General features: G+C 43.9%; 2 protein-coding genes across 6 annotated transcripts in view; both read left to right on the plus strand.

The window, feature by feature from the left end:
- Window positions 1-350: 350 nt before the first annotated feature.
- On the plus strand, window positions 351-1,574 carry LOC121337743 (serine/threonine-protein kinase pim-1-like; the record flags this gene model as incomplete). Its single annotated transcript, XM_041408021.1, has 3 exons — window positions 351-717; window positions 1,106-1,282; window positions 1,471-1,574. Coding segments are annotated over 3 exons (648 nt in total), but the record flags the coding sequence as incomplete, so codon positions are not given.
- Window positions 1,575-3,915: 2,341 nt separating this feature from the next.
- The window catches only part of ZDHHC13 (zinc finger DHHC-type palmitoyltransferase 13), a 35,914-nt gene continuing 25,989 nt past the window's right edge, over window positions 3,916-13,840 (plus strand). For 3 of the 5 annotated variants that reach the window (XR_005952941.1, XM_041408017.1, XM_041408016.1), the window contains exons 1-11: window positions 3,918-4,046; window positions 4,552-4,685; window positions 5,066-5,188; window positions 5,656-5,733; window positions 6,179-6,323; window positions 7,630-7,694; window positions 8,339-8,501; window positions 9,374-9,499; window positions 9,805-9,938; window positions 10,709-10,809; window positions 13,281-13,405. Coding sequence is in view for 4 of the 5 variants with exons in the window: in XM_041408017.1 (XP_041263951.1) it covers window positions 3,957-4,046; window positions 4,552-4,685; window positions 5,066-5,188; window positions 5,656-5,733; window positions 6,179-6,323; window positions 7,630-7,694; window positions 8,339-8,501; window positions 9,374-9,499; window positions 9,805-9,938; window positions 10,709-10,809; window positions 13,281-13,405 (1,284 nt within the window). In the remaining variant the exon portion in view is untranslated. Of the gene's footprint in view, window positions 4,047-4,551; window positions 4,686-5,065; window positions 5,189-5,655; window positions 5,734-6,178; window positions 6,324-7,629; window positions 7,695-8,338; window positions 8,502-9,373; window positions 9,500-9,804; window positions 9,939-10,708; window positions 10,810-13,280; window positions 13,406-13,840 lie in introns of all 5 variants that reach the window. The other 2 variants (XM_041408018.1, XM_041408019.1) reach the window with 2 other exon arrangements.

The following is a 13,840-nucleotide window of genomic DNA, read 5'->3' on the forward strand; positions in this document are numbered from 1 at the left end:
TCCTGCAGTGGGACGAGCTGGTGAGTGGGCGAGGCCAGCGGGACAGAGCGGGACAGGGTGGGGCGGGGCGGGCAGGGAGAATCCCGAGGCGCCGACTGGGAGTGGGAGGCGGGGGATGGTGGGGGCCATGGGCTCGGCCTGCAAGCCGCAGCATGGTGGGCCTGGGCATGACAAAGCCCGGTGGTGGGGCCGGGCAGGGGGCACCCCCAAGCATCCCCTGGGCGGGAGGAAGCCCAAGCACCAGGGAGGCTGCGCAAGGGGGCACTGGGGCATCCCGGGCAGGGCGCAGCACAGCCCCAGGGCAGCATCAGGCCTGCTGAAGGGAGGCACCGATTTTCTCCTCCTCACAGCCCAATGGCACCTGCGTGCCCATGGAGATCGTGCTGATGGAGAAGGTGGGCTCTGGCTGCCGCAACATCATCCAGCTCCTTGACTGGTTTGAGCTGCCAGACAGCTTTGTGCTGGTGATGGAGCGTCCGGAGGCATCGCAGGATCTCCTGCAGTTCCTGCTGGAGCAGGAGTTCCTCGGCGAGGAGATGGCGCGCTGGCTTTTCTGCCAGGTGCTGGAGGCCGTGCGGCACTGCACCGCCTGCGGCGTCCTGCACCGGGACATCAAGCCAGAGAACCTCCTCGTGGACCCGGACAGCGGCGACCTGAAGCTCATCGACTTCGGTTGCGGCACCTTCCTCCAGGAGCGGGCCTTCACGCAGTTTGCCGGTGAGCCCACGGCCCGGGCCCTGCTCCCAGTGCCAGGCACTGCACATCCCCACTCCCTCCTGGGCTGCGGCCTTCGGCCATCTGCCCTTTGGCACGGGGCAGATGCCGTGCCCCAGGAGCCGGCTGCCGGCCCTGCCGACAGAGGGGGTGGCAAAAGCCAGCTCCCGGCCTCTGGGCTCGGCAGGCCCGCAAGGGCTTGGGCTGCTCCGCTGGCCTTCTTTGCCTTGCAGAATGGTTTCTTGGCTTTGGCCAGCTGGCTGGGGGGACGCAGGGTGGCCTCGGGGGGAAGTTGTGGCCGCGGGTGCAGCCCCTGCCTCAGCCAGGAGGCTGGCCCTAGGCTCCGGAAGGCAGCAGCCTGCGCCTGCACAGCGCCGCCTGTCTCCCCTAGGAACGCGCGAGTACAGCCCGCCCGAGTGGATCTGCCTTGGCTGCTACCACGGCCATGCGGCCACCATCTGGTCCTTGGGCGTGCTGCTGTACGTCATGGTCTGCGGCTGCCTCCCCTTCAGGGACGACCGTGACATCGTGCTGGGGCAGCTCTTCTTCTGGCAGCAGGTCTCTCCAGGTTGGTGTCCGGCCTCAAGAAGGCGGGCTTTGGCAGATGGCGGCGCACAGCCCGGCGTGGCCCTCACGCAGCTCCACAGAACGTCCATCTGCCCCCGAGGGCCGGCCGCGGGGGGTGGCTCGTGCCCGACGGGGTCGGCGTGGCACGCGCGGCCGAAGTGACCAGCGCTTTCTGGCTTCTCTCCCCAGAGTGCCAACATCTGATCCAGTGGTGCTTGGCCAAGCAGCCCGCCGACAGGCCAGAGCTGGAGGAGATCTTGCGCCACCCTTGGGTGCGGGGCAGGCGTTTTTGATGCCTTGCCGCAGCCTCTGCAGCACCCACTTACCGAGTCCCACGCAGGACTGAGGACCCCAAAAATAAAAGAACAAACCCACTGCGCTGTGTCAAGTCTGCTCCTTGTCAGCAACTTCAGCTCAAGAAACCTCTTGGGAAAAGGGGTAATCAGAGTGCTCCCTTCAGCCTTTGTCAAGCTTCCCATGCCTTTCCTCCAGGACGGTACTTTTGTGTCTTCAAGCACAGGCTGGAGTGCGGCTAGGAGAGGCTTTACCGAGCCAAGAAATGCAACAGTGAAACAACAGCTGCCCTTTCAAAGTGACAAGGGCTTCTTGTAGCTTCCTGGTTTGACACACGGGTGTGTGTGTGGGTAGCAGGCACAGGGCCTGCAAGGCCTCCTTGGTGGTCACAAGCCTGAGCTAGGAAATGCCAAGTCATGATGACTCGGGCCTTAGAAGCCCCTCTCTTCCACCTTTTGGACCCTCCTTATCTCTCTGTAAGCCTATAGGTCACTTTTCCCTGACTCTTGCTATTGGACAGTTTCCAAAACCCCTGTAGGGCATGAAAACCCCTAATTCTACCTGGTTCAGCAGAAGAGCTGTCACTGACACCCTTCGTGGGAGACCCTATTAAAGAATCCTGCGGAATCATCAAACAGCCTTCTACTCTCTCTCCCTGCCTTTGCTGCCACGGCCACAAGGAAGCAAAAAGAGCTGATAATCACACAGAGCTGATAATCACTAAAGAGTTGAAAATCACTTGAGGTGCCCGCAGCTGGGAATGGTGTGGGAGATCGGACCAAGCCTGAGCCTCCACTGAGACTATCCTGGCCACGGCAGTCCACCCAGCGCAGCCCGGCTGGAACCTGCCGAGATATGTGTGTACATTCGAAGGGCTGGTGTGGTTCAGGCACAGAGACGTTGCTCTCTTACCAAAGCTGTGCAAAGTACTAGAAGCGACAAAATGTCATTTCAGGTTGAGTCCTGATGAACTCTTCCTCTTTCTTCCCCTGTTGTGGGAGGTAGGGCTGCACCTTTGACCAACTGTGTCTGCAGCACCCTAAATCATGTGCATGGAGCCCACAGGAAATGTTGAGATGCCAGAGTCACTCCCATGATGCTGGATTCAGTGTACCCCCTCAAAAATATCTTCCTCTGCCTTAAAAACAATCGGTGGTGATGGAGAGTGCCGTAACCAGTGACAGGAAAACACTCAGGTTTCTTCCTGTGGGCAGGTGCCATCTAATAAACCTGTGCCACCTTTTGCCTACAGCTCTGACTTACCAAAACAGGGTTTTGGAAATAAATGTGGAAGTTTTTTCCAGTATTGTGCCTACTCTTTCAGTTTTCTTCCCTTTTATGAGGGCTGCTGATGCTCTTGTGTCCTGAATGGCTCTCCCAGTCTCTCCCTGAGGACCTGACCTGAGCCATGATCCTTGCAGCCAGGACGCCACTGTGACAGGGTGGTGAGATCTTTGTGTTTCAGCCCTGGTCTGGAGGCTGAGATGGGAGAGATAATTATCCCTTATCCGATGACCTGACTTGTGACTGCCAGTTGTCCAAGGGTCATGACACATTTCCTCCAGAGCAGGAGATCCCCGTGTCCCCACAGCCCCAGGATGTTTGAGAGCTGGAGGTCTATGGTCACCCCATGCTGAGGTTTCTCCTCAGGCCAGAGGAGATGGCATCACTCTGAAAGCTGCCAGGGTCCCACCTCACCTGGGAAGCTTGTGCATGTTTGACACGTTTGGGTGCTTTCCCAGTTTATCTCCATTTCTTCAGGGAGTGGCCACTTGCCCCTCACAGCTTGCCCTAAAATGGCGGCTGCTCCCTCACCCTGGCGGTCATTATGAGGGGACATTGGGGCTCAGCTGGGGGTGGAAATGGTCCCAAATGGCCTTGAACTCCTGTCGGAACCAGGCCAGCAAGGAGATGACATTACTCCTTTCAGGGAATTGTGGAGAGTCAGAAGGTCCCCACTGAGCCTCCTTTTCTCCAGGCTGAGCTCCCCCAGCTCCCTGAGCCTCTCCTCATCAGACGTGCTCCAGAGCCTTCACCAAGGGATCCGTTCCAGCTGGTGAGGCTCAAGCCCCAAAATTCGCCAGCAGAAAATTCTTGTCTTGTACGCCACCGGGGAGGATCCTGTGCGAAAACGAAAGTTTTTCGGTGTGGTTGCCTGGGTAAAAGGGAAGGAGCCATTTCAGGAGCAGCTGAACAAACCTGGAAGCCGCCAATCTGCTCGGCCAAGCGGCTCCTCAGCGGCAGGAACAGCCACATGGTAAGCTCCCCGGGGCCTCCCCGCGCTCCCCCGTTCCGGAGCCGCCCCGCCCGGGCCGTGTTTGCCTGGCCCCGCCCCGCAGCCGTGCCCAGGAAGCGGGAGCAGGAAGCCGCGGGCGGCGGGCATGGCGGGCAGCGGCCCGGCGGTGAGCGGGGAGCCCGCGGGCAGCGCAGGGGCTGGAGCGGGGCTGGCAGCCGGCGCTGCCTGGGCCGGGGTATGCGGCCGCGGGCCTCTGGCAGGCGGCGTGGGAGGGGCCGGGGCGGCCGCGGTGCCGCCGGGGTCTAGCGGGGGCTCCCGGGAAAGAGCCGTCCGTGTCGTGCCTTGCGCGTGCCTTGTCTGTTCCCTCGCGTCGGGTTTCTGGCTGCACGGGTGGCACTGTGGTTGCCAAGTGCTTTTCAAACCCTCCCTAAGGCCGTAGCTTGTGGTCTCTGGAATGGTAGCGCTGTTGTGGGTGAGGCTGTTGTGTCGGGAACCAGCTCTGCAGGGTGCTGAACGCCTCTGTAATTTGTCCTGATGCACCTTTACCCCATCCCTGCTGTGCTCCGCAAATGAAAGGATTGGTCTCTTGCCAGGAGGCTTTAACTGTGCTTTGAATTGACATCTTCGTTTGTATTAACAGAACGTACTACACCCAGTGAGTGCTTCTGGTAAAGGGAGAGGTGTGTGTGGTGTGCAGCCGATAAATAACAATAGTTAATAATTGTTTTGTTAACTGCCAGTGTAAAAGCCATTGCCATGGGCCTCATCGACTTCATATGCACAGCAGCCACAGCGTCCATGAAGATAAAGGTCTCCCAGGCCCATATCCCATTGCTGAAGACCCCAGCACCTGTGGCATTGTCAAGGCTACACAGTAAGTACATGTTCTGAGTGTGCAGTGTTGAAATAGATGGGAGTGTCCTCAAATGTGAGCCAGGCTGGATATTTTTCCAAAGGAAATGTTTTCAGTTTCATTTTCTCCCTGTAGTGGAAGAAGAAAAATAACTTACTGTTGATGTTGTAAATATAAACATTTTGAGCAGTTTTCTTTAAATAGAAAATTCCACTCATCAAGGCACAGCCCCTCTCTTTTTACAAGACTTCCATTGAATGCAGTGTGGAATTTGCTCCAGTAGGAACTACTGGGTGATGCTTACTGAGGATGTATTTTTTTCTTCTGGATGCAACTGTCTCCAGAGTGGAGAATACTGAGAAATGATAAGTAAATTGATTTTTTTTTCTTTCTCACTTAAGGTATGGAATGCTAGAGCAATGCAAAGAACTGGTAGAAGCAGGATATGATGTTCGACAACCAGACAAAGAAAATGTGACTCTTCTTCACTGGGCAGCAATAAACAACAGACAGGAGCTGGTAAAGTAAGCTGGGAGTCCTTGTGACAGTAACACAGTATATTCTGCCACTGTTACCTATAATCACTTTGTTGCTTTTGTGCTTAAAAACAAAGGAACACACTGCCTGAGAAGAGAAGGGTACAATTCAAATTTTAATGCACTTACCTTAGTGAAAATGTCACTGAAATGTAAAGGTAGTCTGTTTCTTTATATGTGAAATCATGTAGTACATGAAATCATTAGATTTTTCTGGGTTTGTTTCTGTAACAAAGATGAAAGCTGATTTTAGAAGTACCTTGCTAATGACTCTATTTTTTCTTCAACATTTTCTTGAAACAGCATTATTTACTGCTAAACCACTTTTGTCCATTTGCTTCTCCAGTTAATTTTTTACTATGAGTCATTTACTCCTTTAGATATGTTATCTTTAGTATAATGTTTTGCTGTTTTATTGTATCTGCTTCTGACCTTATTGTGCTGTTATTACACAGATATTACATTTCCAAAGGTGCGGTAGTGGATCAGCTTGGTGGAGATTTGAATTCTACGCCCCTGCACTGGGCAATCAGGTAGCGCTGCTTGCAACCCCTAACTGCAAATCTGTTAGTACTTAAAGCTGTGGTAGCATTTTCTGAGATTCAGAGAACAAAGCTTGTCTGCTTGACTGGAGAAAACATAACCTGAAGTAATTATTCTGGGAAAACTTCTCCAAGTGCAAAGTCTCCTGTTGGAAAATGAGTGCTTTCTTCTGGACTGTCAGTCTTTTGCCAGAGTCAGAGGCTTGGATGACTGCTCACAGGAGGAGTTACTGTAGAATAACCACTGCAGTCTAAATCAATGCTTTGCCCTAGGCTCATTTATTAGGCCGTATGTATTTAATGTAATTTCCTAAATAAAGCTGTGAGAAGCTGAAATATTTTGTGGGATGCCTATGAGAATTAGTAAGGCAATGCTTTCATTAAAATATCCATTTTTTAAATGATCTCTATAGTTTCATTTCACATATTGTTGTAGACAAGGACACCTTCCGATGGTCGTGTTATTGTTGAAATGTGGAGCGGATCCCAGTCTTATTGATGGGGAAGGATTCAGTAGCATTCATTTAGCAGTGCTGTTCCAACACATGCCCATCATAGCCTACCTCATAGCAAGAGGCCAGGTATGTGTCTGATGCCCCAAATGTTGTTTTCTGCTTACAAGTAGCTGCCTGTGTATAGGAGACATTTCAGAATTAGCAGGGTTTTTTTTCTCTAGATGAAAAACAGTTATTTTATACGTTATTTGATACCTATTTTTATGTGCTAGAAGCACAGACAAACTTAGATATTTTTTATATTTGTATGTATAATTTTTTTTAATGCTCTTCCCTATTCCTGTCATCCCCCACATCCAGATTCACCTACATTTCAGCATGTTTAGGAGTGTTGTTAAGGCTGTGTGGATTTGTGGTGCTGTGAAATAACCAATGGCTTTTAAATGTGGGAACAAAAAGCAGTATATGATGTGTAGACATAATGAAGTATTTATTATTTGATTACAGCTTTGTAACTAATAATCTATGTGGTTTTCCATAAATTGAAGAATGCGGAAAAGATGATCATACTAGGTCTGAATTTTCATTAGAAATTTCTGTGTTGTAGCCATGGTAGCTGATATCTCTTAGCTTATATGTGAAATGAGCAGAACTGATGGCAAATGTAACAACATGCTAATAAAAATGACAAGAGAGTTCTTATATGATCTAGACTGATTCTGAGAAACAGTGTAGTGTTAGGATTTAAACGTTTGCTGAGTTTATTTTCTTATTAAGTTCTCTTTAGGGAGAGTAACTGACTTCAGTTACTGTAGGTGTAGTGGTGCAGGTGTAGTGGTGTCAATAAAGTTGTTGGCCCACCTATCTTCTACTAAAAATATCCATGTGAATAATTCTTTTAAGTAAATCTGCACCAATGTAATGATGGATGGAGGCAGAAAGCAAGGAAACTTTTGTTGTGAAGAAGGAGGAAAATTTAGATTCTATATTTACCTATGTCTTGAGATACATAATCCTTCTTTGTTGTTTTAATAAACCTGTTTTATGTATTTTCTGTACATCTTTTATGTACATCTATTTACACAAGGAATATGGTTAGCATTGCTTTACAAGGTCCTTCTTATTGATAGTATTTCTTTGTAAAGAGGACAAGAAATACAGTTGACATGATTCACTTAAAAGTATCCTTAGTGGAGTCTCTCCCTTAAAAATTTCTTTGGAAATGGAAACTCAGAATATTCTGAAAGGAATGACATGCAAGACTTGTAGAAGCAGGAAAAAAATTTAAATGAGTGTTGGCTTCTTGACTGATATATTTTGATTTCTTTTTTCTGTTCATTAGTGAAGCTAAGCCAGTTATATAGCCCCAAATTCCACTGTTTCCTGAAATCCCTGGTAATCACTTGCTTGTTTATGTTTTTCTTATTCTTAGAACATAGACACAACAGACTTCAATGGGCAAACACCTTTAATGTTAACAGCACAAAAAGCCATTGGGTAAGTAGAGAATAACTCAAGAAGAGTCTATTGTATTGTACTCAAGAAGCAGTGAGGTGAATTTCTCCTTTTTTCTTTTTTTTTCTTTTTTTTTTTTTTTTTTTTTTTTTTTTTTTTTTTTTTTTTTTTTTTTTTTTTTTTTTTTTTTTTTTTAACTGACATTCCTTTCCCTTCCATTTGTATGAAAATACAAGGTGTTTCAAAGATCCAGAGTTGGGAATAGCTCACTGGATATATCAAAGAAAGTTAAAAGAATTTCTAAAATAAGTTTAGGTTTGTGGCTGAATCATCTGCAGCCTTACTGTATTTTCTGCAAAATGGAAACAAATGAGTGTGGATGCAGTGAAATGCATTTAGAACTAATAAGATGGGGAGATACAAGCTATGGTTGTAGAAGATATAATCTGTGTTATGTACTTCATATTTGTTAAAATGGTACAGTAACATCATCTGGAGAAAAACTTCCAGGACAGGTGTGGAATTCTAAACATGGATCTACCATTGATGAGCTGGTTGTGAGAAGGCATTATATATCTGCTGTTGTTTCACAGATGGGAACTGTTGTTTTTTAAAGTGTTCAAAAGTTTCATTTCCGGTCTAGATTATCTTCTGTTTGTTAACTCTTATTCTTTATTTTCATCTAGACCAGAGCCCATTAAGTTCCTCTTGAAGTTTAACCCCTCTCTCAGTGCTGTAGACAATGTTCAAAAGAATACTGCACTGCATTGGGCAATAGCCTCAGGAAATACTAGTGCAGTGGATCTGTTGCTGGAAGCTGGTGCCAGCCTGGACATAAAAAATATTAAGGTAGGATTTCCTTTGTGATATTTTATGCCATGTAGCATGAATGTATAAAATGAATGTAAAGAAAAATCTCAATTTTCTCCATGTTGGATGTAAATTGTAGCAGGGTTTGGCTAAGAGTAGGTGTTCTTAGTCTTTCCCAAAAGGGAGTTAGTACCTTTCTTGAGGTGTGGCTCAGAGTATGAATGCAGAGGTTCTTTGCAACCTTTGTGTGATGAACAGCCAAGCCTTGTGTTCACTGAACAGTAATTGTGTCCTCCGCAGATTCTGCTCCCTCACCCTTTTTTGTTTCATTTCTTGGGGTGTTTAATTAGTTTCATTTTCTCGGGGCCTTGTTTAATTTATTTTTCATTTCTTCATTTAGCTGTTTTCTACTTACAGACATTGTCATGAGGACTTGGGCTGATTAAAAAAAATAAGTTTCTTAGTGTCCAGTCAGACTCGTAAAGACTTCAAATTAAATGAATGTCCTCCTGTGAAAGCTGGTGTTTGGCAATGCCTGTTTGTACATTCAGAAGGTTATCACATATGAAAGGCTTCAACTTAATATTTGTAGAAATTGATAGCATAAATGTTGAAAGTGTTGATTCCCATGACAATATAGATATGTTATTGGAAACAGTCCAACAGATAAACAGCTGCAATCTATCTACAAGTGTCAGTTTTCAGAACTATGAAGCTCTGATTTAAGCATGTTAGCACTCTGAATTTAGCTTACCTTTACCTTAAAAAAAATAGTGGAGGGGGAGGTGGGGCTGGGAAGTAACTGCCCAGTTAGTCTTGTTTTAACTATATTAATTTCTTGCTTTTGTTAAAAATGAGAGTATTTATGTGTAAAGTAATAAATAAATAAATAACCCTCTTTGTTGTTAAAGGGAGAGAGACCTCTTGACATTGCTTATGAAAGTCAGAATCACTTCATGGTTTACATGATACAAGAGGAAGAAAAAATGAGAAACAGGAGAAATAACAGGTTACTGAAAGTAGTAGAGAAATATGAGGTAATTTCCTGAATAATAACTAATAGAATTAAAACCAGAGCATGCTGTGTTTAGAGTGACATGCAAATGAACTCTAACAAGAGTAATTTCTGAAATTGGGTGCACAAAATAGAATTCTTTAAAAGCACATTGGAGTGGTTTGGATGAGAGTTTTATGTCATACTTCACCGCTGTTTTTGATGTATTGATGTGTCACCTTGTCCTATCTTACTGTCTTTCAGCGTTTGTCATTACATGAACTGAATACTTTTAAGTAAGACATGCTTGAGTACTTTGTCATATTTTAACAGTAATAATTTTAACAGGTCTTCCTGATGCTAGCATCTTCCTTGACATTCATGTGGGCCATTGGCTACGTCATGGACTTAAGCTCTGATTCTTGGCTTTTAAAAGGAGGTTTGCTTCTCAGCCTGCTATTTGTGATGTCTCTGTTTGTGAGGTTTGTGGCTTTTTCTCTCTGTTTATGTACTTACTTATCAGAGACACTTTAAAAAGCATTTGATGCATAATTCTTTTCATTTCTCAGGAGGAATCTTTTATATTAAAAGATTCCTCCTGAGAAATGCTTGCACAGTATGTGAAGAATTTAAATGCATGTACTTTTTAGAATGTGTGACTATAATAATTGAGTGTATTTAAGTGCACACAATAACAGTTTCTTGTCACTGAAGGATTTGAAAAAAAACCCAAACCCAGTCTTTTAGCTAATTTTATTGTCATAGTGTTACTGATGGTCTGTATCTGGTAGACATTGAGACTGCTCAGAAATGTCCTATATCACATCTTTTTCCTGCTGTATTCTGTCACAAAATGAGTTTTAATGAGCCATCCCCTCTCCTGCTCTCCAGACCTCCCAACGTTATCCTGAGCTGTTCCTCACTTTTCCTGCCAAAGTCAGTGGTCGCTGATATGGCAATGCTGTCTGTGTGCAAACAGACAGAGATGGGACTTTTCAACCAGCCCTACAGCACTTCTCAGATATGTAATATTGTGCTGGAACAGAGCACTCTTCAGTTTTATTTTTGCATTGTCTACCTCCTATGTGTATGGATAAAGAATGCTTTTGAGTGAGTTCTTGATTGCTTTGAGCAACTTGAAATAAACCATGTGCATGAAGTTTTACAGTTACAAACCAGATGATTTCTATTCTATGGATTTATGTTTCAAGTATATTTTGAAAAATGTTTGTATCTTTTAATGTTCTTTCAGGCTACTCGTGGGTCTCAAGAATCTAAGGTATCTTCCCACAGCATTTCTGCTAAGTTCAGTTTTTTGGATGTCCATGACCTGGTTTTTCTGGTTCCTGCCTGATATCCTTAATACTCAAGAAATGCAATTTTGCTTGGAGTTTCTTGTAAATCTAAACCTGGTTGTGCAAACTGTGATGAAAAGTTCCAGATAATTCCATGTGACTGTTAATGTCTAATGATAAAATTGGTTTAATTCCATTGGGAAGGGGCAAAGAGACTTTAAAGTTATACACAGACTAAAATTCTGTACCTTCTTTTGTCTATAGATTTTTGTCTTCTTTATAACCTGACCTATTCCATATGTTACTGGAATATCAGAATGAAGATGTTATAAAACTAATGATTTCTGTTAGCACATCACTCTTTAATCTTCCTCACTGATACTGTTGTACAGTGATGTATTTTGTCATGTGGTATAACTGGGTAACACATATCTTAATAATGATACTGAAAGCATCTCTTCTTTCTAAAATGATAAGCATTTGACAGTTGGTGGTATTCATGCTCCTGCCTTTAAAAACAACATCCTCTACCACTACCACCCCAAAAAAAAGAAGAAATTTCTTTGTGTTCCTGCAAAGTAGACTGTCCAGTCTCCCGTCTTTATTCACAGGTTACATTGAATCTTTAGTAAACAGTGAATTAATTTCTATCTGACATTTACTTGCTTTGAAGAGGCTTCTCAGTGATGAGTACAAAAACATTTTAGTAGTTTGTGCTCTCATTCCAGTGTCTTGCCCTTTTGTTACACAGTGGGCATCTGTTTATTGACAAAGTTGTGTGAAAAAGCCTGTAGGAAGATATTTAGAACTGCAAATAATTTTGTACGAAAGCAGCTGTGTTAATGTATTACTACACAGTTGAAATTAATTTTTAATTCAGCCTTTAAATTACATTTTCTCTAGTAAATTCCTGTAAATTACATCTTCTCTGTTCCCAGTTAAGATGTCCTTAATGGAATAATCAGGATTAACTTTGATGAACCGATCAAGTGTATTCCTGCTGGGGATTCACTCACACGCTTGTGCAAATGGAAATGGTGTTATTCAATTGTTGTGAAGCTTTAAGGTTTGTTTTATTAGTGCCATCTAAGTTAAGAGGAAAAAAAAAACTTCCCTGGTAGAGATTTGAGTTGGACACTTTGCTGAAGATAGTGAGCATAGCAATATTCTTGAAGTACTAACTGTAGCTTGGTAAGATGGGCCGGTGGATAGTTTTCCATTTCACTGTCCAACCCTTTTTCTCATGAGTGTGTTTTCCTTCTGGAGCTGGTCACAGATCTGGGTGTTTTAAAAGTTTTCAGGATTTTAGTTTTTAGTATTTGTCTGTCAGACTTCCTCTGGACATGGACATTTTCATTCCTCTGAATGAAAATCCAGCCATTCTAACTAAAGATTTCTCTGAGCTCCAAGAAAACAATACCAGTGCAAATAGACCAGCAGTATCCACAAGAAACACATCATCATTTTGACTTCTATAATTGCACCCTGCAACTGCATTGTAACAAACACAGCTGGTGTTTGTGCCAGTATTTCATATATTGATTTTAATTAGAGCTGTTTGCAGTGTTGTTAGTTCATAAGACAAAACAACTTTGAGGTTGCCATCTTGGATTTTTAAAAATTATTTTCACTAGAGTTGATGAAGTCATTGAGGAGTCACTGGAGATGCAATCCAGACTGAGCTCTCTGTCTGGTCCTGGGTGGCAGCAGAGACTGTTCTTTAGCAGCCTGAGCTCTCAAATTTGATGCATGACATTAGTTTGTATGAAACTAGTCCCAGTCTATATTCCTCTGTTGCTGTGTAGAGACAGTTAATCTTGGCATGTTTTTCTTCCCAAGTCATCTGATACACAGATGGTTTTAGTTCATAGTGTAAGAATGGTGTTCCTAATGTCCCATTACCTTCAGAATTGTATGGCATTGTGTGCTTGGGCTTTTTTTTTTTTTGTGTGTGTGACAAAAATAGTTTCAGGATGACTTTCAGTTACGTTTTTCTGGATGAGTATATTTAGTTGCTTTTGGCTGAAATGAATGGGACAAGGTAAGACTGAATAAGAACCTGTTTGAGTTAGGGGTGGGTGCAGCAGCCAAATGAATCTCACAGCTTCCAGAAGCTTTATGGCTCTGCATGTCTGAGTGATACTGTTCAAATAAAGTCTGAGTGATACTGTTCAAATAAAGTACAAAAGCTTCAGAGGGGAAAAAAGAAATCAAATTTGTTTCATACCTCTGAAATATTCAAAGGCAGAAGTCAGGAGGACTTTTAAGGAGGATGACATTGAGCCATTGTGGTGCAGGTTTTTACAGTTATAAAAGTCTTCTTCAGCACTCAGACTGGACAAATATTCCATTTCTCTGATAAGATGTCCTTGGAAGTACAGAGAGGATCCCACTGTAAAAGTGAAAGTAGTTTTTTCCTTCTTGTGTCTTGCTTGTAAAGTAATATGAACTAATTTTAGAATATTTTGCTTGTTTGACAGATAGTAGTCTTATGAGTTATAAGAATATAGTCCTTAACCTGACTATCACATACCACAAATGTAATCCTTAAAATCGCAGTTATGTTCAGCATGGTCTGTCTTCTCTATTATTTCAATAAAACCTGGAGTACTGATCCTGGATATATAAAGACTTCAGAAGAAGAAAGAAAAGAGGTAGGTGATTTTGTAAAAACAAATGGAAGGGCTGGTGTGGTGCAACATGTATCAGCCACTTCTGGTGGTTGTTTGTCATAATGTGCAGCTTTGTTAAACTGGAAAGCAGTGAAATACTCTTCCTTAAAGAGGTTTGAGCAATTTTGTTTAACAACACAGATCTTGGAGAATTTCTCCTTCTACTGCTTGTTTCCTTATCTTCCTTGTCCTGCTATAATTTCCTTGCCTCTGTCTTCTCATTGAAATGTGAGCTTTGGCCAAAGACTATACAGACCCACTGGTGTTATCTGTGATATGAATCCACTTAGAACTTCACTTATAAAAAATATAAGTTTTGCATGGTTTCTGCTTCAGTTGTCTATGTTAGAAGAAATAGTCACAGTGCTTTCCTATATATCAAATGCTAGTAATTATTTAAATTTCATCACGTGCTTT

This window comes from Onychostruthus taczanowskii, unplaced genomic scaffold, assembly GCF_017590055.1.
Source record: "Onychostruthus taczanowskii isolate IOZ18803 unplaced genomic scaffold, ASM1759005v1 scaffold288, whole genome shotgun sequence".
NCBI classification, from domain to species: domain Eukaryota; kingdom Metazoa; phylum Chordata; class Aves; order Passeriformes; family Passeridae; genus Onychostruthus; species Onychostruthus taczanowskii.